Here is a 23294-nt window from a genome sequence, read left to right as displayed (position 1 = left end):
TTATTTTTAAAGTATTGTAGGGCTTTCCCTACCGTAATTACTTTCAAAAAAATAACAAAACAATTTATATGAGACATCAGAACCACATTTACCTCAATTTGTACGATTTAAGCATTTTAGAGTCAAAGGTTCATCAAATTGAGTACTCCGTGACAGGGGAAGTACAGTACTGTACCTGTTTTACCCTCGTTCCGAGCAGAACTGAACACAGGCCTCCGCCGCCGCTCGCGCCCGTCCCCGTGCCTGCTACAGCAGCCGATGCGCCGCCCCCAAACCGGTCACCGTCGCCGCTGCCCCCGATGAACTGCTTCCGCCGCGCCCTCCTCCTCCGCCGGGGCCTCTCTTCTGCGGCGGAGCTACCTCCGCCCCGCCCATCCGCCGGCCGCCGCGTGGTCGTGACGGGGCTCGGCGCTGTGACGCCGCTCGGCCGCGGCGTCGGTACCACCTGGGACCGCCTCGTCGCCGGCGATTGTGCGGTGCGCGCGCTCACCGCGGAGGACCTTCGCCTCACCGGGGACGCCGCGGGGAGGACGCTGGAGCAGCTGCCGTCTAGGGTCGCCGCCGCCGTGCCGCGCGGGAAGGCCCAGACCGAGTTCGACGACGATGCGTGGACCAAGGTTTATGGCTGATACTTCACTAGCTCCTAACCGTCCAGCATTGCATCTAGGAGTTTCCTACTGTTGCTGCGAGATTGGATTGGTATATCATATTGTTTTCATGTACATGATTGTTCCACGTGTGATTGCTCATATCATACATGCATTGCTAGTTGGCATTCCTGATACCATCTGTTCAAGCTTTGATTTCGCCGTAAATAACTGTTCAAGCTTTGATTTCATATATAACCTCCTCAAGAGAAATGTAAACGGTTCTGTTCACATCTCACGATACCATGCAAGCTTTCGAATACTCTATGCTGCAAACCAGTGTAATGCGACACCTGATGCTGCTACTGATATTGGATTCTTATTTTCAATCTCGAAAGAAAAATATTGGATCCTTATTTTGAGTGAGAGCTTCAACTCCACAGTGCTTACCTGTGTTTCGGGAACCTATTTTTTGCCTCCTTCTTTCACACATTTGTCTGATTTAAGTAGGTTATTAGTTGCACATCTTGTTCCTGCTGGTCCCCTCTTCTCCAATTGCAAATACATGCTGTCTCTATAAAATGCCAGTTTATGTCTGTAAATATTTAATGGTGACCCTGTTTGTCTAATCGCCAAACTTAGTTTCGTATTTGAAATCTTGATTGAATATTTTTGTTTACAGGATAGTAAATCTATATCGGGATTTATAGCATATGCTCTGTGTGCAGCTGATGAGGCTCTGAGAGATGCAAATTGGCTGCCTTCTGAAGATGACAAGAAGGAACGAACGGTACCGATTGCCTCTGGTGGAAGCTCTTTTCCTTTTTGTGTTTTTTAGCTGCTGGACCTGATTTGAGATTTACCAGGGTGTTTCAATTGGCGGGGGAATCGGAAGCATCTCAGACATTTTAGATGCATCACAGATGATCACTGAAAATGTTCGTACCCAGGGTCCTTGCAGTTTGTTTTATTCTTAATCTTTCCCTTTTACATTGTTAGTCATTGTGCAGCTATACTAATTCTCACTACTATTGTGTTGCTATGTGCCGAATGAGAAATCCAGCGTTAGATTATTGGTTTAGAGTTTAGGCTGCCAAGTAAATTAGCAGCGGTAACCGGGTGGTCACTGGCCTCACAGATGGGCGCTGGTAGCAGTAAGAGAAATGTTGTTGTTTGGTGTTAGCAATTAAAGTTTGAAATACAATTTGGGAAGATATGTGACATTGAATCAATACACATAAGAAAAACGGGTTGCTAACCATCCAGGAACCATATACATTCAGGTTTTGGATCACATTCGGTCATTGAAACCGGCCACTGCATAACTGGTCATTGCTGATAAACGCTACTGGCCAAGACCAGTTCTTGTTTCATGTTTGTTTTTTAAATCCTCTGTTTACATGAGAAGCAACCTTTATGTCTTTCTAGTCTTTCAGCCTGACTAATCATTTTCCGGGAACTTACAGACATCATGTGGACTTTTTTTTTTCTTCATGTAGCGTGTACGTCGCCTCAGCCCATTCTTCATCCCCAAGATTTTGATCAACATGGCATCAGGTCATGTCAGCATGAGATATGGTTTCCAGGTGAACATTGTTATTTGTCATATGCCATAATCGAGTGTTTTTTTTTTGTTTGTATTCAATTATCGCACGGATGCTCACATTGGTATTTGATTCTTTAACATAGGGTCCAAACCATGCTGCTGTGACAGCTTGTGCCACAGGCGCTCACTCTATTGGTGATGCTACACGGATGATTCAATTTGGAGATGCTGATGTGATGGTAGCTGGAGGAACCGAATCTAGTATTGATGCTTTGTCTATAGCTGGATTTTCTAGGCAAGTAGTTTTGTGTCTTAGCAATTGCGTTGTTTTGCATATTTTTCAAAGTCTGTCCAGATGCTCTCTAGGGCAATTATAAATGTCTTGGATGCTTTTCTGAGGTTACAGTGTACAGCAATTGACTGGGGGGGTGGTAGGATGAATTAGAGAACCCATGTGTTTTGTCCACAAGACAGTCGTGGTTCATAGAATTTTATGCAAACTAGTCACAGTTTTACATAAAAAACACTTAGTTACAATCACTCTTGCATTTTTTAATCTGTTGTCTCCGTCACTAGTATTGCCAACATTATCTTATTTCTTTGTACTGTTGTGCAGGTTGAGGGCATTGTCCACAAAGTATAACTCTCTTCCACAAGCGGCTTCGAGACCATTTGATTGTGGTAGAGATGGATTTGTGTATGTTATACCTCTGCTGAACTATGCCCCTTCCTTTCATCTTCCCATTCTAGTGCATGTCCTTATCCTTTGTGTTCTGAAATATCCAAATAGGATCGGTGAAGGTTGCGGAGTCATGGTGTTGGAGGTGAGTTTCTGAGGAAACACTTGCTCATGACCTTTCTGTTTTAATTTTTCTGGTTCTGTGTTGTTTCCTAAAATTGTGCATTTGCATGTCGGTAAAATCAGCAGCACTTTGTTTAAAAGTTTGGCCTGCCCCTTGGCCAGGCTCAAGAGTATTTAAATCAGCATCCTATTGCTCCTTTGTGGTTTGATATTTGCTCTCTCCTTTACATGGTATATGCAACTTCTAGTCTGGAAACTATCCTAGTGCACGTTACTTGCTTATCAGGATATTCATCTGTTCTGTAGGCACTTGATCATGCAATGGAACGAGGTGCAAAAATTTATGCTGAAGTTCGAGGATATGGCATGTCTGGTATCCTCCCATTGCACAAAAGATTTATATAATTTATTCTGTGATTACTATGTATCACATAATGAACTTCAGCTTTTCTCAGGTGATGCACATCACATAACTCAGCCACAAAATGATGGTAGAGGTGCCATCTTAGCCATGGAGCGGGCACTGGAGCAGGTGCAGATCTTGCTTATTTGTAATTCTTGTGTTGCACACTTGACAAGCTTTCAGGAATTATAGGTTGCAGCACAATATGTGTTCTCTTTACATTTGAATTCTGATAGAGTTCTTACTCTTTTCTAGTCAGGGCTTCAGGCAGATCAAATTGATTATTTGAATGCGCATGCGACATCAACTCCTCTTGGTAGGTGCTCACAGTCAGCCTGGCAAGACCCCTCTAGACTGACATGACATATCTTTATTCACTTTTTGGGCTAACTCCTTGTGAGTCTGTACTATCTGGAATTATGATTAATATAATTTGGCTCTCTTGTTCTGAACTACAAAGGTGATGCTGTGGAGGCGACTGCAATCAAATCTGTCTTTGGCCAACACGCGACATCCGGTGGTCTTGCGTTATCCTCAACAAAGGTAGATCATTCTGCAGACCTAAATCATCACAGTTCCCTTGTTACCCAATTCTTACGAGAGCGACACAACAATCTTTACAGGGAGCCATCGGCCATCTGCTAGGGGCAGCTGGTTCAGTGGAGGCAATATTCGCCGTGCTAGCCATCCACCATGTATGTTACCCACCATCAGTGATGAGTATTAGTTCCAGTACTGGGAAATTGCTCCGCGATCTGTACTCAGCGTTTCCTACCATTTTCAGGGAATTGCTCCACCTACGGTCAACCTGGAGCAGCCCGACCCGCTGTTCGAAGGCGATTTCATGCCTTTGACCACTGCGAAGAAGATGCCCATACGAGCGGCCATCTCGAACTCTTTCGGATTTGGTGGAACCAATGCGTCGCTGCTGTTCTCGTGCCCACCCTAGTAGCCCAACAGGATCCTGTTTCTTTTTCACCAGAATATTCAGAGTATTTTGTGCGCGAAGCGTCAGGAAGGCACCACCTGCGTTGAGCAGAAGTTGGGGGTTCCAGGCACTGAGCTTTGTGTTCTGCCCCCTTGAGTCCGGAGCATTGCCCAACTTGTGGGCGTTGACTGCCCAAAAATCTCTGCCTATTTGTCTTTTTTTTTGTTTTTTTTATACAGAGAAGTTTATCTTTGTGTTTTCTTGCTGAGCCGGGCTAGTCAGATAATGCTGGTTGGTTGCCGCGTCTCTGCATTGCGAGAGACGGGCCGGCGTAGGCTTGCTCGTCGCTTTCATTCACGGAGAAGAAACCAAGCACATGCTGCCTGCATGCTGAGCATCCATATCCACAAATCACCGGAAGCAAAGTTTGAGCAGTGCCAGCTCTTTACACGCAATGTAATCCTCGCCGCACGGCCGGCCGCTCTCAAAGAAAGGCGGAAAAGAAGATAAACTGTTGGGTTGCTGATGACATTCTAGAAACGTGAGTTCTTCGTGGCACCAGAAATAAAAAAACGGCAGTGGAGATTTTTGGCTCCCTGGCACCAAGGATCATGTTGTTTCAAAAAACTCGAAAATCATGTTTAGGAGTTTTCAAAAAAATTGAAAACGTATCTGTATGTATAGCAAATGATTTATTCTACAACAATAACAATAATCAAGCCTTTCAGTCCCAAACAAGTTGGGGTAGGCTAGAGTTGAAACCCATAAGATCTCGAAGCCAAATCATGGTTCCGGAACGTGGATAGCTAACTTCCACACATCCATGTCCATGGCTAAATCTTTGTCGATATTCCAAACCTTAAGGTCTCTCTTAACGGACTCCTCCCATGTTAAGTTTGGTCTACCACGACCCCTCTTAATATTCTCAGCATGCTTTATCCGTCCGCTATGCACTGACGCTTCTGGAGGCCTCCGTTGGATATGTCCAAACCATCTGAGATGATGTTGGACCAGCTTCTCTTCAATCGGTGCTACCCCAGCATGTGAAATGATTTATTCTACACACGTGTAAAATATCTGAGCTACACAAAAATAACAAACGTGCGAGCTAAGATGTATATTTTCAAATCTCAGATTTTGTTATTTTTCTCGAGTACACAATACAATGAATTTCACAATGAAATTTTGCAAGCTTGTAGGCTACACAATTATCCATGTCAAGATTTATTTCATACCAATATTTTGAAACTCATAAATATGATTTTTGTTAAGCAGAGGACCCCTTGAGCTTGGGAACAAAAGCACTTTCGGGAAGAACATCGAGTTCTTAACTAGTACTTCCTCCGTTCAGAATTAATCGATGCGGACGGTTGTCGTCAGTTACGATATGAGTATAATCCAATGGTTTCTAAAACTGGCTTGCGGTTGTTATTTTGTCCAGGTCACGCTCCACTTTGGCAAACTAAATAGTCGTAAACGGCATTTCCAATGGATGTACATTAATCTTGTGTGTTATACATGATGCAAAATGACAAAGATTATACGTTTGTACTCCCTACAAAAATTCTGTTTTGACATGTTAGTGGCTCGATCGAACGTTTCGAAGGACGAGCAAACACCTCCTCCATACACCCCACCAACCACACGAGGAGCATGAGCGTGCAGGAGTCAGGACGAGAGCTGACGAGTAGCATCATCATCAATATCAAGTTGGAGTACCAAAATAAAAGCACACCAACATGCTTGACGACGTGTAGACAATGGTCTTTCCATGTGTAGCTATTAGCTAACCAAACAAAATCAAGTAAACTCAGGGTACTTATCCATATTTTTTTGAGGAATTCAAGGTACTCTATCCGTAACTATATCTATTTGCAGATAGATTAGGGCAAGTACAATGTACAGAAGACACATCTTTATTTAGCCCTTCACGTCATCTAGAAAACTAATACAAGTGGTACGATGCATTATCTATTATTGTCACCCCTACCAAACTAATGAGAATTAGTCAAATTTTAGTAGGAAATTATGTTTCTAAGGGATAATAGTTCGTACAATTTAGACAATTGTGTTTCCTTATTTTCTATGAGATAACCCCTTAGCAGATTGATGATTACGGAGTGCTGTTTCTTCTTGTCACGTGAGCTTCTAAAATTGGTTTCCTTTTGGTTGTATAAAAAAATCATGTTGTTTGTGGTGATGTGAGGACATCTTTTTTGTTTGTTGAACTATTTGTTGCTAGGGATAGGCTTTTTGCTCCGTAGTATGGTTTTTGATGCCGAGGCCATACAAAGGGTTTTGCTGCCACGACCTTTTCTTCTCATTTTCTTTTGCCAGTTTTCCTTTTAAGTGATGTCGCAACAAATAGACAACGCATTTCCGTTGAGCAGCTAATGGATACGGGAGTAATGGCAGTCGAAAGAAAAAGTAAAAAATCCAACGTGACAACTGTACTAGAAGACTCGCACACCCCATTGTACATGACTTTGCAACTACTTTCTACCCTCCTTATACTTGAGCCTAAGTATAAGGTAGTACGTAAGAACTCTTGCGCTGTGAAACTTAAACGGGGGCCGAGCTACACGTAGTTCTTTATTTGAAAACACTCGAAATCCATATTTCAAAGTTTCAAAAATTCGAAACAAAAGTTTGGAGATAGCCAATAATGTAATCCACAATTGTGTAAAATCTCAATACAAACTAGCAACTTCATACGTATTTTATAGTGAATTCAATACTATAATTTTCTTTAGACTTTGACAATTTCATGTAGCCTAGAATACAAATTAGTTTGTATTTGAGATTCTACACCATTGTAGCATGCATCACTTGTTACCTCTAGAATTTTATTTTGGTTTAAAAAAATATGAATTTTGAATGTTTAAGCTGGTGAAGAACTGCGATTTTCAACACTAATCTAACCTTATCCGCACAAAGATAAATCTAATCTAAATCACGAGTGTTCGAACAAGTACTCCTACCAAACAGTCGTGTACTCGTACGTACACCTAACACGTATAGGCAAGAAGCCCGCGCCGATACGTGTGGCTCCGACATTATTTATAGGGCCCCCTCTCGCCCACCCACCTGCTAAAATCCCCTACGGCCTTAAATTCGCCCTCGTCTAAAACCACAGCAGCACACACAACACCACGGTCGGCAATGGCAGAGGGCAAGCTGCTGCGGTCGTTCGTGGAGGTGCCGCGGGACTCGCACTTCCCCATCCAGAACCTCCCCTTCGGGGTCTTCCGCAGGAGGGGCCAGCCGGAGGACCCGCCGCGCCCGGCCGTCGCAATCGGGGACTTCGCGCTCGACCTCGCCGCCGTCTCCGCCGCCGGCCTCTTCGACGGGCCCGTCCTCTCCGGATCCCCATGCTTCCTCCAGGTACGCGGGCTGCCTCTCTGCCTGCTCCGCGCCATCTCAGATTGCTTGCTGATCTGATGCTTATGCTTAGAGCGAGCTTATATTTACTACCGCAACTAATTACTGGAACAGCGATTGGATATTTGGGGAATTAATTTGGAAGATTAATTATTAAGTTACTGATTCGATCCCGTGTGCTTGTTGCGCAGGAGACGCTCAACATGTTCTTGGGGATGGGGCGGCCGGCCTGGAAGGAGGCGCGCGCCACGCTCCAGAAAATCCTCTCCGGTAGCCTCTCCTTCTCTTCGCTTGCTTTCATCAAATTTTGGCAGTCCGTGATTTTAGGCTGTTATCACTGCTCCATGGTGAGCACGGCCTTTGCGTGGAATAAGCGTGATGTCAGGTTATTCAGCTCACACTGAGGTTGTTGAGTTGTGATGCTGATGTAATGTATGGTGGCTTGGAAACCAGTAAAAGCTTCAATAATCCGCATAGCATCTGTGGATAATGTGTTGTACTTCTTTATTTTAGTACTGTTTAGTTCAGATTTGGTTATGGCTTTGTTTTTGTTGATTCTAGTCATCTGATCTATCATGGCACACTCAAAAGTATTATGGAAAAGGAAGGTGTGAATATCCTGACGGAAATTTTTCCTAATTTCGTCTGCCCTTGTTTCATTGCAGCTGACGAGCCAGTGTTGCGTGACAACGAGGCCCTGAGGAAGAGCTGCCTTGTGCCAATGGTCAGCTTGACATGGATCTAGCCTTTTCTTTTTGTTGGGAGAAGCAAAACGAATATCGATGAAATTGCTGATGTTCTGTTTTGCTCGTGCAGAGTGATGCAGAGATGCTTCTACCCATCACTGTCGGAGACTACACGGATTTCTTTTGCTCCGTGCACCATGCAAGGAACTGTGGGTTCATCTTCCGTGGACCACAGACTCCAGTTAATCCAAATTGGTAATGTATTCTCTTTGATAGTGTATTGTTTTGATAACTTGGCATTATGAGCAGATCAAGTATGTCACCAGTTTAATAGGTATATAGTTGCGTGTGAGTGCTTTTGTATTCTTCACAAATCCAAACTCTGGTTTTCCATTGTATCGGCAATGCACTTGGTACAATCCAATTCCACTATATCTAATTGGAGTATGTCATCACAAAACGAAACTGTGGTTTTTCATTGTACCGGCAATGCACCTGGTGCAAATCCAGTTCCACTAGATCTAACTAGAGCCTGGCTAGTATGGAGATTCTTTTGTTATATATCGTCATATGAATACTCTTTTGGCGGATGCATTATTTTCTTACTACTGCTCAAGTTTCACATATTACAGATTGATAAGATTCACAATGCTTTGCTACATGTTGTCCAGTCGTTTGTTACTACACTTTTATTCAGATAATATGCAGGTATTCCTAGCTATTTCACTGACCTGCACTATTCATTTGTTCCACTCAGGTTTCATTTACCAGTTGGTTATCATGGACGGGCGTCATCTGTAATCGTATCTGGAACGGACATTATTCGACCTAGGTAAACAGTCCTAAAAAGATTTCAGTAGCTAACCAAATATTTATTTATCTGTCAGATATCTTGTCCTGGGATAGTTCTATCATTATATCTGAACATAATAATGGTTGAATAGAGGGGTGACCATTAGCTGTTTTCAACTTCATTTACTTTCTGAAGTGTTACTGCGCACCTTTTGTTGAATTCAGACTTTCTACCATGTGCTATAAATAATGTAAGAGTACTTGTAATGTAACTTCATTATTGTTTATGTGTTAGTACTGTGTACTAGCATCTCTATGACTTGTTTATGTTGTATTGTCACTTTTTTTTTTGGATAAGATGGCATTGTCAATTTATATGCTTATAATTCTCTTTTTTTTGTTCTTTTTCAGAGGACAAAGCCATCCGATAGGAAGCTCTCAACCTTCTTTCGGCCCTTCTCAGAAGCTTGATTTTGAACTTGAGATGGTTAGCTTCTTGCATACCTCTCAATGTAGGACTAATCCATATTTAGCTGTTACTGACATACTTGATATATCGTTGCAAATTAACATGTTCGTTCATTTCCATTCATATCGAGTTATATTTGTTATTGACCATATATAAATATAAGTTGCCATTTCTCCTTAATTCAGTATGTTGTAACATATATGTTATTTTCAGGCTGCCATTGTTGGACCAGGGAATGAATTGGGCAAACCTATTGGTATTGATAATGCTGAGGATCATATATTTGGCTTAGTGGTAATGAATGATTGGAGTGGTAAGAATGCTTTTCAGTTTTATTTGTTTTAGATCATTTGCACACTATGCCTGTACTGACTTTCGTACAATATTGCAGCCAGAGATATCCAAGCCTGGGAGACGATACCGCTTGGCCCTTTTCTTGGCAAAAGCTTCAGTAAGACACCAGATGCCTTTAATATAAGTGTCTTTGAACATATAATCTCTCAGCCATGCTTTGTACAAACGTGGAAGTCTTACATGTATCTTGGTTGTTGTTTACAAGTACTTGTAAATAATTAATTCAGCTCTTCTGTACTCTGTAGTATTTAAACTCCTAGATTCACATTCTTGTTACAGTCTGTAACTATGCTAAATGAAATCTTCTACAAGCATTGCATAGAATGATAGAAACTATTCTCTTTCCCTATATAACAGGTTTGCTTTCCATGTTGTAAATTTGATTTTTCTCTAGGTACATCAGTATCACCTTGGATTGTGACCTTGGATGCCCTTAAGCCTTTTGCTTGTGAGGCTCCTAAGCAGGTAGAAATCAAGTTTGCCGTTATACAGTAGCTACTGTTGTTCCATTTGGTGTATTTTGCTGTTCTTTGAAGAACTAATTTCCTTTATGTTACAGGAACCTGAGCCTTTGCCCTACTTAGCTGAAAAGAATCACATCAACTATGACATTCCTCTTGAAGTATGATCTTGTCACATTGTTGATTTGTCGTTTTATCTCATTGGGTTTTTATTGGAGTAAATCTGATTATAGCATTTCCTTTTCTGTGCTAGGCTTGGATTAAGCCCAAAGAGCAAAGTGATCCATCAGTTGTCACAAAGACAAATTTCAAACACATGTAAGAACCCTGATTACGTGCCTTTTTCAATAGCAATTTTCTTTCTGAGGCACAATTCAATCCATGGTGTGCACATATTTTTACTCAGTCTGCTAGTCATTTCCCTGTGGGTTTCATAAAGTTTCAACGTATTACTAAATGAATGATATTTAGTAATACGTTGATCTTTATCGAAAAAAGTAATACATTGATGTAATGAATTAAGCCTTCCGTTTGAGCACACGGAATACCTTTTTTGCCTTGGTGTGTAACCCGTGCATATTCCTGTGAACTATTTTACAGGTACTGGACTGTCACGCAGCAGCTAGCGCACCACACTGTTAATGGATGCAATCTGAGACCAGGGGATATGTTTGCAACTGGCACGCTCAGTGGACCTGTATGGTCTTATTATTGCAAAAATTATTTACCAACATATGCCAATTAACAAATTACAGAATAAACATTAGTACTTAACATGCTCCTTGTTTCAGGAACCTGATTCACTGGGTTGTTTGCTGGAGATAACATGGAATGGGCAGAAGGAGATATCGGTTGGGAATTCCATCCGCAAGTTCCTCCAAGATGGGGATGAAGTCATCTTGACAGCTTGCTGCAAGGTACAGTGAACTCATCTTCTTTTCCATCAAGTTTTGGTCTCTCTGAAGATGATATATGCTGTAACTTGAGGCCATAAACTGATTTGCAGGGCGAGGACTACAATGTTGGATTCGGAACCTGCACGGGGAAGGTTCTGCCAGCACTTCCATGAGGCAAGATGGAGGATGGTCTTCAATCCTTGAGTAGATGAAATAATAAAGAAGCTGTCCGTGTATCTAGCTAGCTGCCATGTATCTTAAGGGCTTAGACGTCTTTCCCTGAACTTTAGGAGAAGGGAGATAATGTACCCCATTCATATATTTTTTTGAATAAGAAAGTAGAGCCGTTGAGACATCTCTACCTTATATGTGAGCACATAGCTATGAATCGAAGGGGAAATTCAAATCACAGAGTAAGGATTTTGGCCGGAATATCCACCCAACCATCCACCGAGCCAGTAGAGGCCAGTACATACGGCACTGCCGTCTAGTTCTATCCAATTACATCCCGAGGCAAGCCTTGTGACATCGTTCCTCGAATAAGGCCCATTTCTTTTGGAGCTTCTCAACGGTTTAGAGGTGAAAATAAGCTAAAGCCCTAAAGAACTGGATTTTAAGCCGTTGTGGGGGGCAGCCGGCTTCGGCCATTGCTGTGTAGTGGGAGAAGTCGCCATGCCCCAGCTTTTCACAGCTTCCCGAGCTCCACCGAATCGTTATATGAGTATACCCCTATTTGCTGCTCTATTTACGTCAAAATGCCACCACGCTGAAGCGAAACGTTATCTCTGTATTCATCTAAACCGCACAGGACCGCACACCCATCAACCTCCCCCTCGTGACAGAAACAAAAGAGCTAGGGTTCCTCCCACGCATCTCCGCCGCCACTGGACCTGGCATAAGCCACTCTGATTTGAAAAGGTTGTGAAAATAAGCTCATCAGAACTGGAGGCCTTATGGTTACTGGGCCCAAACTCCATTGGCAAGCCAGGCTGGAGGTTTGGTGTCGGGCTTGGGCCTCTTGGGCTGAGTCTTCACTTGTTTGTCATGGCTTCCCTCTTCAGTGTCAACCTCTCTTTTTAAAGGCAACTTCACCTACATGAGTGACGTCAGCAGTGATGTCACCGATGTGGTGATCAATTCTTTCACAAAATTATGAAATAAATCTGAAACATAATTAAAATATAACCGAAACACGAATATTTTTGTGAAACAAACCGGAGTGACGTCAGTGATGTCATCAATTTCACTTTTTGTCATAATGTTTCACATGTTTTTCATGTATCACTTTAGTTTCATAAAAATTTCACTTGTGTTTCAACTATTAGTTTTATATTAGATAAATGTTAAAAGGCTCACCAATCTCAAAGCAGAGAGTGGACGGTAGATGTAGCACCGGTAGGTACCGTTGCCGGTAAAATCGATGTGTTCGGGTGAGCTAGGGCTGCTGACAGAGGGATGCAGTCTCTCAAGTACCACGCATCGCGATCCTGCAATAAAAATTCGCATAGAAGCGCTTTGTTGTGAACGGTTAAGTCTCTGATACCCCATTGATATGATAATACAATTTATTAGGGTGTGTTTGGTTGGGGTTCTGCAACCAGATTTACTGCCGCTGCCCTGTATGGTATATATAGCCATTTATTCTTCTTTTTTTGTCATTGATTCCTTGCAATTGGTCTGTGAAATTTGTTTGTGCAATATAGCAATGATTATTATGTAGCTTGTTTTTTTAGGCAAATCAGTGGGTTCCCCACAGTGTATATTTATAATTTTCAAAAAGTTATATGATACAAAAGGGTTGTTGCTAGAGAATAGCAACAAAAGGACTATCTAGGAGGCCATAGGCCTAAAGAAGATAGAAATAAAAACAGAGATACCAGATTATCTAAATCTCTCAACCCAATTTTGGAGCTCTGCATAAGACTTCCTAGAAGCCTTATAAACGAGAAGAGCCAGCTCTTCCTTGAATTTTTCATGCATCTGTAGAGATTGGGGTTGTTGTCTTTGAAGATAAAATCATTCCTGGTCGTCCAAATAGCTCATGTAGTCAACATGATCAATTCCATGAAGAAAGGCTATTATGTAGCTTGTGCTTGTCTGTGCAATGATGTATATAGAACATGGTTTGGAGTTTGATTGCAAGGTGTTTGTGAAAATGCTTGTAGGAAGAAGATGCTTGCTACTATGTGGAAATCTGAAATTGTGGTGTTGTATTTTGGAACATATTACTTTGTGATTTGAATTTGTCCGGGTATCGTCTGCTGTTTCTCCTCTGTCCTACCAGTGATGCTACTGTTCTCAGGTTAGATTGCACTTTTGTTGGGTTTCTTGAGAGCAACATATGCAGGTAAACAGGTGATGGCACAACATGCATGGGTGAGTGGTAGCTAACTATGACCAGGGCCATGTCATCACGAAGATAACATGCATGGCTGAATTAAGGTCAAACGAGTTGGTTGCGTATAACAAACAAATTGATAAGTTAATTGTCAGGTGTTTACATCAGTTGACTAAGTAGGACAAAGAAATTATAAAGAAGGAGAACATCAATTGACTAAAACAAACAAATCAATTTGAAAAGGAGAAACAAAATGAAGGGACGGGGAAAGATGGAAAAGGGGTAATCTAGAGGCATGCGAGCTCCTTGACGACGTTGCTGGACTTGCCGACGGCGTTGTGGCAGACGGCCATGGTCTTGTTGTGTGTCCCGGTGTACTTGAGGTTGACGTTGACGAGCTGCACACCCTGGCATGGGAGGTTGTTTGCGCAGTTGAGGGTGACGGCCTCTGGCGTGGCGGAGGTGCCGACGATGTTCTTGAAGACGATGTCGTTGACGGTGACCTTGGATAAGCCGGTCTTGGAGCAGATGTTGTTGGGGCAGTACTTCTGGTCGATGATGATGGGGTATGAGACGTTGTCCATGACGACCTGGTCGTAGACGAACTTGGTTGCCTTGAGCTGCGACTTGGAGTCCTCGTAGGACTTGATGCGGAGGCCGTTGGTGGCGCCCTTGATGGTGCAGTTGGTGACCTCGATGTCCTCGACGTCCTTCTCGTCCTTGTAGCGGCCGAGGCTGCCGACGCTGATGCCGTGGCCGGGGCCGCAGCGGGAGCCGTGGATCTTGACGTGCTTGGTGCCGGGGCCGATGGAGATGCAGTCGTCGCCGACGGCGATGTTGGTGGACTTGATGGTCACGTTCTCGGAGTCGCCCATGTGGATGCCGTCCGTGTTGGGGCTGTCGCCTGGCGCCGTGATGTTCACCTTCTCCACCAGCACGTTCTTGCAGTTGAAGAGGTTGAGGTGGAAGAACTTGGCGTTCTTCAGCGTCACGCCGCGGATCGACGCGTTCGTCACGTAGTCCAGCACCAGGCTCTGCATTGAAGCAATGGAGGATGTATCATTGTATCAAGATTCAAGAACCGAGAGGAGTCCGGGAGAAGAAGACTCGATTAGTGACAGCGGCGTACGTTGGGGAGGATCTTGCAGTTGTAGTTCTTGTTGCACTCGTTCTTCCCCCAGACGAGGGGGCCCTGGCCGTCGATGGTGCCGTGGCCGTTGACGGCGAAGTTGTCGACGCGCATGAACTCGATCCAGTTCTTCTTGTAGGCGTTGAGGTCGCCGGTGCCGAGGAGGTTGCCGTCGAGGCGGATGATGATGCTGGACGTGCAGGGCCCCGACAGCTCCAGAGCGCCAATCAGAAAGTTCCCCTCCGGGATGACGATCTTCTGCGTCCCAGTGGCGCCGCACGCGTTCTTCCACGCCTGCATGATCGCCTGCGTGCTGTCGGTCTTGCCGTCGCCCTTGGCCCCCAGCTTCGTGATGTCCAGGGGACCCGCCGGAACCGATGGCGGACCGCCCACATCAACCGCCGCCGCAGCGGCAGGCTTCGCTGCCGGCTTCGTTGCGCAGGCTGTTCCCAGCAGCGCCGCGCACAGCGCCACCATCAAGACGGCGCCATTGCTTCTTCTTCCTGCGTCCACCATCTTCCTCGATTGATCGATGTTTCGTCTGCTTGGGTAAATGAGGCGGTGTGGACGGCGACCACGGCCTGGCTCTCCTTATATGCGGGGGAGACAAGCTATGTTTAGCTACTGTACGTTTCTTTGCTGCTCTTTTTGGCGCGAACGGTCGGAACTGATGCATGGCGGGAGCGCGTCCGACGATCAAGCGCGGCTGTCCGCTTCGTCTCCCCGATGTCGTCTCATCTCTGCCTGGCCGGTTCCTGATTCCTAGCACGCGCTCTAAACCGTCCGCACCGGCCGTGGCCGTGGGCAGTAAACATGTGAAATTTGCTGTCGTCGTAGGTGATTAATAGGTTAACTAAATTTGGTTGGTTGTACGAGGTTTGCATAAGCCTGTAGGCATGAGCAACGCTTGACGGGTGACGGGCAAGACAAATCAATCATGGAGTAAACTACATTTTAAAGCATCGCTAACAGATACCACGTCCGACGCCGCAGCTCAATTTCAGCTTGGGCTTCTGAACCAGCAGTTTGAAAATGTGATCAACAATCACATCTTTTTCAGTAAGAGTGATGAACATTCACAAGTCACATTGTAGTTTCATTTCAAGATTACTCGCTCATCTATGGATGACAAACACTTAGACCTCCCCAATTATTATTAAGAAATCAATCAGAAGATTACCGTTCCACACAAAGAAGGAAGAATTGTTCCGAGAAACTACATATGCACACGAATCAATCAGGAGGGCCACAGCAAACAGAGCGTTTGCAGTCAGCGTCAGTTCATGGCAACGTGCATACCAGCAATGGCTGAATCCTATTAACTTCCACATCAACAGGAGGAAGGAACAGCGATCTTCAAACCAAATTTGAGGCACCGTCACTGGATCCTGCTGGCCTTGGTGCATCCTCGATGTGCAATGGCTTCTTGTAGAGCTGGAGAAGCAGCGACGAGCAGACAACGCTCACTGACGAGGCCGCCATGCAGGCCCCTGCAAGCCAGGGGGGAAGCCGGATGCCCGTGAACGGGAACAGGACGCCGGCAGCGATCGGCATGCCCAGGACGTTGTAACCCAGGGCCCAGACATAGTTGAGACGGATCTTTGCGAGGGTCTTCCGCGAGAGGTCAATAGCGGTGATCACGTCCTCCAGGCTGCTCTTCATCAGGACGATGTCGGCAGCCTCGATAGCAACGTCAGTGCCAGCACCAATGGCCATGCCTACGTCTGCTGCAGCCAGGGCTGGCGAGTCGTTTACGCCATCACCGACCATCGCCACGGTCAGTCCTTGTGCCTGTGTAGAAATGGTGTCAGGGGGAATACAAACAGTAATGTCAAGTCAAATCCCTGCAGATAAGAAAAACATCGTACCTGCAAGTCCTTGATCTTCTCAGCTTTTCCAACTGGATCAATCTCAGCGAATACAGTGCTGATCCCAACTTCCTTTGCTATGGATTTAGCTGTAGCCCAATTGTCGCCCGTCACCATGATACTCGTTATGCCCATTGAGGTAAGGTATGAAATGACACGGCCTGCCTCAGGCTTCAAAGGATCCGACACGGCAAGAGCCCCGCAGATAATCCTATCGATAGCAACTAGCACACAGGTCCTGGCAAGACCTTCCATTTCAGACATGTATTCCTCCACTTCAGAGCTCATCGGAGCTTCAAATTCTTGCATGAGCCTTTTGTTCCCAACCAAAACCAGCTTGCCTTCAACGTTTGCACTGACTCCTGCCCCTGGATGCACCTCAAAATCTTTGGAATCCAGCATGTGATCACTGTCGGATCCATATTGTTCTCTAAGGTTCTTCGTGTACTGAACAATAGCTTTTGATAGTGGATGCTCACTGTTTGCCTGACGAAGTTACATTTTTTTGTTAAAGATACAAAAGAAATTAGAGTCAGACAGAGAAAAGGTCTATGCCAATAGAATAATAATAACTGGGAACATATCATAATGCCTTGCAACACAAATGTGGGAAGACATGAGTGACTAACAAACAAACCTCTGCACTGGCAGTTAAATCACACAACTCAAGAAGTGGTATCTTGGAGAAGATCTTTGTTTGAACAACAGAAGGTTTGCCGATAGTCAGGGTCCCAGTTTTATCAAATATGATAGTCTTAATCTGCAAACGAATATTCAAAAGGGTAGTCAGTATGCAAAGCTACCACATTAGAATTAATCAAGAAAATAAATACTTCCCTACCCGAGTCTCTAACTCTGTATTACATGGGCATGCACATGTGCACACACACAGACTAGCATACAAACAATCAGAAGATTACCTTGTGAGCTTTCTGAAGTGCATTGCCACCTTTGATAAGAACACCTAGAGAAGCACCTTTTCCGGTGGCAACCATAACAGCAGTTGGAGTAGCTAAGCCCAGAGCGCATGGGCATGCAACGACTAGAACAGATATTCCAAACTGCAGAGCAAGCTCAAAACTATCCATTGCCTCCGGAATCCATTGCTGAGGGTAGAGGTGAAGTTGCCCGGGTATGAACCAGCCAAGCCATGTAACAAATGCAGCCACCACAACCTTGAAATAAGATGAAACAATGTGAGGTGGAAAAGGTTTTTTCAAAAGAGATACCCTGACAGCAAGAACACACTGGAATATTTGCAGGTATCAAGCAGGCTATGATTTCCCATAACGAACCTATTTTTTACTGCTGGGAAACTAATAAGATCAGTAAGGAACAGTGTTAAACTAACTATTTCACCAAATCAAATAAATAAATTTGATTCTCACAAGTTCATCAAACAGGAGTATACAGTAGAAGCTAGGTTAGCCGGTAGCGTATACAAAGTTCTCAGCTGAATCCTGAATGCTGGCTGAGTATGCGCTGACTACTATTATTTATCATGTATGTAAACAGTTAGGAACCCCTTGGGTAGGTAGGATCTAACAAGGTTCTGATTATGCAAATGCTGGTGCAGAGATAACATAGCAGGAGGAAAATTTGAATTATAAAGTAACAGATACTTACAGTTGGAACGAAAAACCGTGAAATTTTGTCTGCCAACCTTTGCACTGGAGCTCTTGCAAGTTGAGCGGCTTCAACTAGCTGTACTATCTGCGACAGAGCCGTTTCTGATCCAACATGAGTGGCCTTAACAATTATGAAACCATTATCGTTTACAGTACCACCAATAACCTTTAAAACAGGGCAATTGAAGTGTCAGAGCACTGGATAAAAATACTAGATAACGAGAGGAGTAAGTGATAAACAAAACAAAATGAAGACAATCATCATAATCTAGAAGTACCAACCTTGTCTCCTGGTTTCTTTGCAATGGGCCTTGCTTCCCCAGTTATCATACTTTCATTAACATAGCTTTGGCCTTTGATGACGACACCATCAACTGGAACCTTTTCACCAGGGAGAATCTTAATGAAATCGTTTCTCTGAAGTAACTGGGTGCTGATCTCCATTTCTGAGATGATACTTCCATCCTTGTCCAAAGTGAGAAGTACAGCTGTTTCAGGTGCAAGTTCTGTCAACTTTGACAAAGCGTCTGATGTCTTCCCCTTTGCCACCACCTCAAGGTATTTTCCCAGCAATATAAAAGATACCAACATAGAACTAGTTTCAAAAAGATCTTGTCCTTCAAACGAGTTTGATGTAAGTGCCTTCAAGATTATATACACAGAGTAGAAGTATGCAGCATTTGTTCCCAAAGCGACCAGCACATCCATGTTAGAGTATCCTCGTTTCAGAGCATGGTAAGCTCCAATGTAAAATCTGACATGTAAAACGACACAAAATGAAATACATAAGATACATGTCACATATTTTGCAAAAAGAAGATACATGTCACATAAAAGTACAGTGATTCAACAACTTTAGCATTATTTATTTCATTCCCAAACAATATGATACTCTTATATCACAATATTTTTAATTTAAACAAAAGAGCTTAATGTTTCAGACAGAAGACAAAAAAATACATCAAGAAGTTGTTGCCAGGTTTGAGATTGTACCTCCAACCAATAATGAACTGAACTGGGGAACATAGCAACCACCGTAGTAGCATACCTATCGTCATGTTGTTGTAGATTTTATAGAACAGCCAATCTCCAAAAGGAGGAAGCATTGGCAGGACCATCGCGAACAGGAACACAGGAACCGAGAAGAGGCAACTCCAGAGAAACTGGTTCCTGTAAATCATAATTTCATGGCGGCGTTCTACTTCCCTTTGCTTTGGTGGTGAGTACAAGCTGGCATTAAAGCATTTTGGGGGCTGTGCAGCATCCTGAATGCGCTGGATAAGTAGACGCGGACCAGTGACATCAGGATCATATGCAACTTTAATTGTTTGGTCCAGTGTATCCCATTCAACATTATTCACCCCCTCTACAGTTTCCAGTACTGACTGAATGAGTTTGGTGTCTTCTGGAGAATTTACACCCTCGAGTTTTAGATGCATTTTGTTCACATCGTCCCCATAACTAATGAGATCAGCCCCAAACCCAGCATCCTCAATAGCCTCGATTATTAGATCACGACTGGTGATATTTGGATCAAAGTGCACCTTGGCTTCTTCCAGGGCAAGTCCCACTGCAGCTTTTTTCACTCCAGGTACCATGAGAAGTGCCCGTTCAATAGATTCAGAACAGCTGGTACATGCCATTCCTTTTATCCGGAGTCTGCATACAGCAATTTCTTGTTCTTGGAGTTCATCCACCTCAAAGTTGATGTCCTCAATAGCTTGTTTTATGGTTCTTGCCTGGAGTATAAGAATCTTAACTGAGAAAATATAGTGAATAACACCTAAGGTGCAGCATTTTTCTTCATTACTTTGTGCAGAATTATGTAAAGCATATGCAAGTTGATGAACTAAAAGTGCATGCTCATAGATACAAATTTGTCACTCTAAATCAAATGGGGAGTAAAGAATGGCAGTAGTGAAAAAGAGAGGTCATATGGTTCCTTAGCTGATCATTTATGATCAAAACTGTATAAGAATATTAGATCGAGGTATACTAGTCATGGAGAACATATGATTCCTCAGCAGTTCATTTCTCAACACTACTATCTGAGAATATCCAACTGACCGATGATTGAACTGTCACTGTCAAGAGATTGACCCCCACCAACAAAAAGCAGTTAAGAGAGTTGGTAGTAATCGGGTATAGGACCTTAGCTATGAATATCAAGGAAATGATGAGATAAATTTGGCTTGGTGGCTATATCAGGTTTTCTATGACAAATTCATTACTGAAACCGAAATTTCCAGTTTAGACTAAATACATGTGAACACTTACCTAGCTCGGTAGATAACTTGGATTAACAACAGGAAACGAAGAAGCAACCCAATTCATGACAGCAATTCAAATATTTTCATAGTAGTAATACTACTGGGGGCTTCATATCGAAAATGCAGCAACAAGAACAAGGCCATGAGGTCAAGGAGATCTTACATCGGTCTCCTCCGGGCTATACTGCACAACAGCCTGGCCCTGAAGGACTGCAACCTGGACGCTCTCCACGCCCTTCAAGCCCGCCACCACCGTCTCGATGGACACGGCACAGGAGGCGCAGGACATGCCCCGAACATTGAACATGACCTTCTTTGTAGTCCTCTCCTTGCGCGGCGATGCCCTGGCGGCAGGAGACGCGCCAGGGGGGCCATTGGCCGCGTCGAGAAGCGGCTCTTTGAGATGGCTCTCGCCATTCCGCTCCATCCCTGTTCCAGTATAGGTCAGAACAAGATCATGACAGTAGCAGAGCAACAGGAGCTCAGGTACATGTTGCAGATCAGAACCACAGTATGAACGGGGTGCAATTACTGGTGTATGTAATGGACTGACAGAAGCGTTAGAGCAAGTACTACAGTCTGCACTCTGCAGCTTGGATCAATCATGGGACAGTAGAATCGAGGTGACTACTAGTAACCGGAGCAGCTGCCTTCCCCACAGCCTTCAGTCTTTTTAATCAGAAAAGGGACCCCCAAACTTGAGTAAAATAAGGGCATGCTGAATCGTGAAATATGCTGGATGATTTATGATTTACCCCGTAAATCGTGCAGCAGCGTTGCTCCGCTCAGTAAGCTACGCCCAAACAAACGCATCAACATCTAAGTTTGAAGCCTTGAGAAGAGAAGAAGAACAAGTTCTGACGCGCGCAAACAGCTCGGCGCACCAAATTTAACAGGGAAACTGTTTTTAAAAAATTACTAAGGCGGCAACTCGACATCGGCGCATACGAAAGAGCGAAATCAAAAACCCACGACACAAGCGAACGCACAGCCGATAAGCTCGGCGGCGGTGGCGGCGGCGGTTACCTGGGTATCCGGCGGTGGAAGGGGCAGCAGAGGAGGCTCTAGGGTTCCCTGTGCAACGCGCGCGGGATTTAGGGGCGGGTCTAGACGACGAGGTCACGCGGAGGCGTGGTGGAAGGGGGCAGAGGACGGAGGCGGCGTGAAGCAGGCCGCCCGCGGCAGGAGGGAGGCGGAGGCGGCGAGGGCGAGGTGGTCGGGCACTCTGCCTGCCGCCGCGTTTGTCTCTTTTTATATTTTCCGTGATTCCGTGACTTGTTCAGATTTTGCTGGAATTTGGGTGGGAATGCGGTCGCTTTTTTGTTCGGTAGCGTTTGATTTCTGAGTTTGATTTGGTTTTGGATTGCCTCGGTCGCCCCGCGCCTCAGTGCGCCCGTCGCTCTCGCCGCTCCTTTTCTATCCTCTTTCTTCGGCGCCTTTTTTTTGCTATCGCCCCCACTACTTTTTCCAGTTTTGCGTATATGTCCCACAACACTTTGTCAACTTTGCCACTGCTAGCTGTCTATGGCTATTGCTGCAGTGTTGCTTGCCTGTGTACTTTTGACAAATTTTACCATGTCGTGAGTCACCTATGGCCCTACGTGTGTCGATAGATTTGGAGCCGGTGCATAGGAGGGTTATTTGCCAACCAATGTTACCCTAAAATTGATTGACTTTTATGGGTCTGATTTGGACACCCAGCAACATTTATTCCCGGCCTTTGTTTAGTGGAAGGAGTTGGTCAACAACGGGATTGGAACAAAAAACAATGCCTGGATTGAATAAGCCACTCAGATAAAGCAGGAGCATGTATGTTGGCGACTTGGGAGGGTCACCTTTGATTACAAAATTGTGCGGTATATTCCATGTATAAGGCGGCATGTTCTATACCGCCTCTTGTATGATTGGTATCTTTATACCTGGTTTATACATTTGAAGAAGCTTTCGTGTGTGACGTATTTGTTGACGCACGCGCATAAGATGTACGGATGTGTTATATGGGTGGAGTGGACAAGCTCTGGTTTGATATTACTATATTCATAAAATCAATTTAATGTGGCAAAGGTTTCGGTGTTTGTCTCATCGGTGCAATAGTTAATTGGAAAGTACAATCATACACATCTACTCCTTACGTTCTAGGTTTAGTCAATGTCAAATTTTGCAAAGTTTAACTATATATATGGAAAATTAGAATCTATAATACAAAATTCAAATAGTATGATATAATATTATCCATTTTATAGTGCATGGTGATATTTTTCCTTAGTATTAGGTCAAACTCTATAAATTTAACTTTGGCTAAAACCAGAATGTAAGATAATTGTGAATGAAGGGAGTATACATCCACTAGTTGTGGGCGTGAGTTTCTCGCTCAGCCAGCCTAGAAAACATCGAAGAGTGCTGCAGCACATTGATAACATTGTTTGTTCCTGACATGCCAAATAAAGCATGCTAAATCAAGAGGTCATAGTCTATCACCGCCTCAAGAATGACACTATACTCCCTGGTATGCCCCTTGTAGATCCCTTGACAAGCAAAAAAGGCAATTATTTCAACCCCAATGCACACAGTCGATACTTTCTAGCATCCCATGAAACCTAGGGCTGCATTTTCTTCCAGGATTCGAGCTGTATCATCTGCCCTTGGTACTCTCAAATAATCCCCACCAAACACCGCAATGACGGCTCAGCAAAACCTGTAGACAGTCTCTGAACATGTCGACTCCGCCAAGCATAGGTAGTCATTGGTTGTATTAG

At 44.1% G+C, this 23294-nt stretch overlaps 4 protein-coding genes across 4 annotated transcripts; 2 read left to right on the top strand and 2 right to left on the bottom strand.

Moving 5' to 3' along the window:
* The first annotated feature begins 284 nt into the window (after window positions 1-284).
* LOC124686770 (3-oxoacyl-[acyl-carrier-protein] synthase, mitochondrial-like) lies at window positions 285-4520 on the top strand. Its single transcript, XM_047220669.1, has 13 exons — window positions 285-617; window positions 1270-1377; window positions 1454-1525; window positions 2087-2173; window positions 2277-2428; window positions 2750-2830; window positions 2924-2957; window positions 3242-3308; window positions 3391-3467; window positions 3594-3654; window positions 3799-3881; window positions 3962-4033; window positions 4123-4520. Exons 1-13 carry the CDS (start codon window positions 300-302, stop codon window positions 4285-4287), a joined length of 1377 nt encoding a protein of 458 aa, XP_047076625.1. The 5' UTR covers window positions 285-299; the 3' UTR covers window positions 4288-4520.
* Window positions 4521-7408: 2888 nt separating this feature from the next.
* LOC124691995 (fumarylacetoacetase) lies at window positions 7409-11671 on the top strand. Its single transcript, XM_047225294.1, has 14 exons — window positions 7409-7650; window positions 7839-7917; window positions 8313-8371; window positions 8464-8588; window positions 9091-9165; window positions 9537-9612; window positions 9808-9907; window positions 9986-10045; window positions 10343-10413; window positions 10508-10570; window positions 10663-10727; window positions 11010-11106; window positions 11201-11326; window positions 11416-11671. The coding sequence occupies exons 1-14, from the start codon at window positions 7429-7431 to the stop codon at window positions 11476-11478; spliced, it is 1281 nt and encodes a 426-aa protein (XP_047081250.1). The 5' UTR covers window positions 7409-7428; the 3' UTR covers window positions 11479-11671.
* A 2259-nt stretch (window positions 11672-13930) lies between these two features.
* On the bottom strand, window positions 13931-15087 carry LOC124686769 (exopolygalacturonase-like). The gene is made up of 2 exons (XM_047220668.1): window positions 14773-15087; window positions 13931-14677 (listed from the first exon to the last, which is right to left on the bottom strand). The coding sequence occupies exons 1-2, from the start codon at window positions 15070-15072 to the stop codon at window positions 13931-13933; spliced, it is 1047 nt and encodes a 348-aa protein (XP_047076624.1). The 5' UTR covers window positions 15073-15087.
* An 805-nt stretch (window positions 15088-15892) lies between these two features.
* Window positions 15893-21697, bottom strand: LOC124691994 (copper-transporting ATPase HMA4). Its single transcript, XM_047225293.1, has 9 exons — window positions 21565-21697; window positions 20702-20967; window positions 19262-20007; window positions 18551-19022; window positions 18267-18434; window positions 17561-17815; window positions 17278-17400; window positions 16641-17126; window positions 15893-16563 (listed from the first exon to the last, which is right to left on the bottom strand). Exons 2-9 carry the CDS (start codon window positions 20963-20965, stop codon window positions 16129-16131), a joined length of 2949 nt encoding a protein of 982 aa, XP_047081249.1. The 5' UTR covers window positions 20966-20967; window positions 21565-21697; the 3' UTR covers window positions 15893-16128.
* Window positions 21698-23294: the final 1597 nt, after the last annotated feature.

This window comes from Lolium rigidum, chromosome 2, assembly GCF_022539505.1.
Source record: "Lolium rigidum isolate FL_2022 chromosome 2, APGP_CSIRO_Lrig_0.1, whole genome shotgun sequence".
NCBI lineage: Eukaryota > Viridiplantae > Streptophyta > Magnoliopsida > Poales > Poaceae > Lolium > Lolium rigidum.
This window is presented reverse-complemented; position numbering and strand designations above follow the sequence as displayed.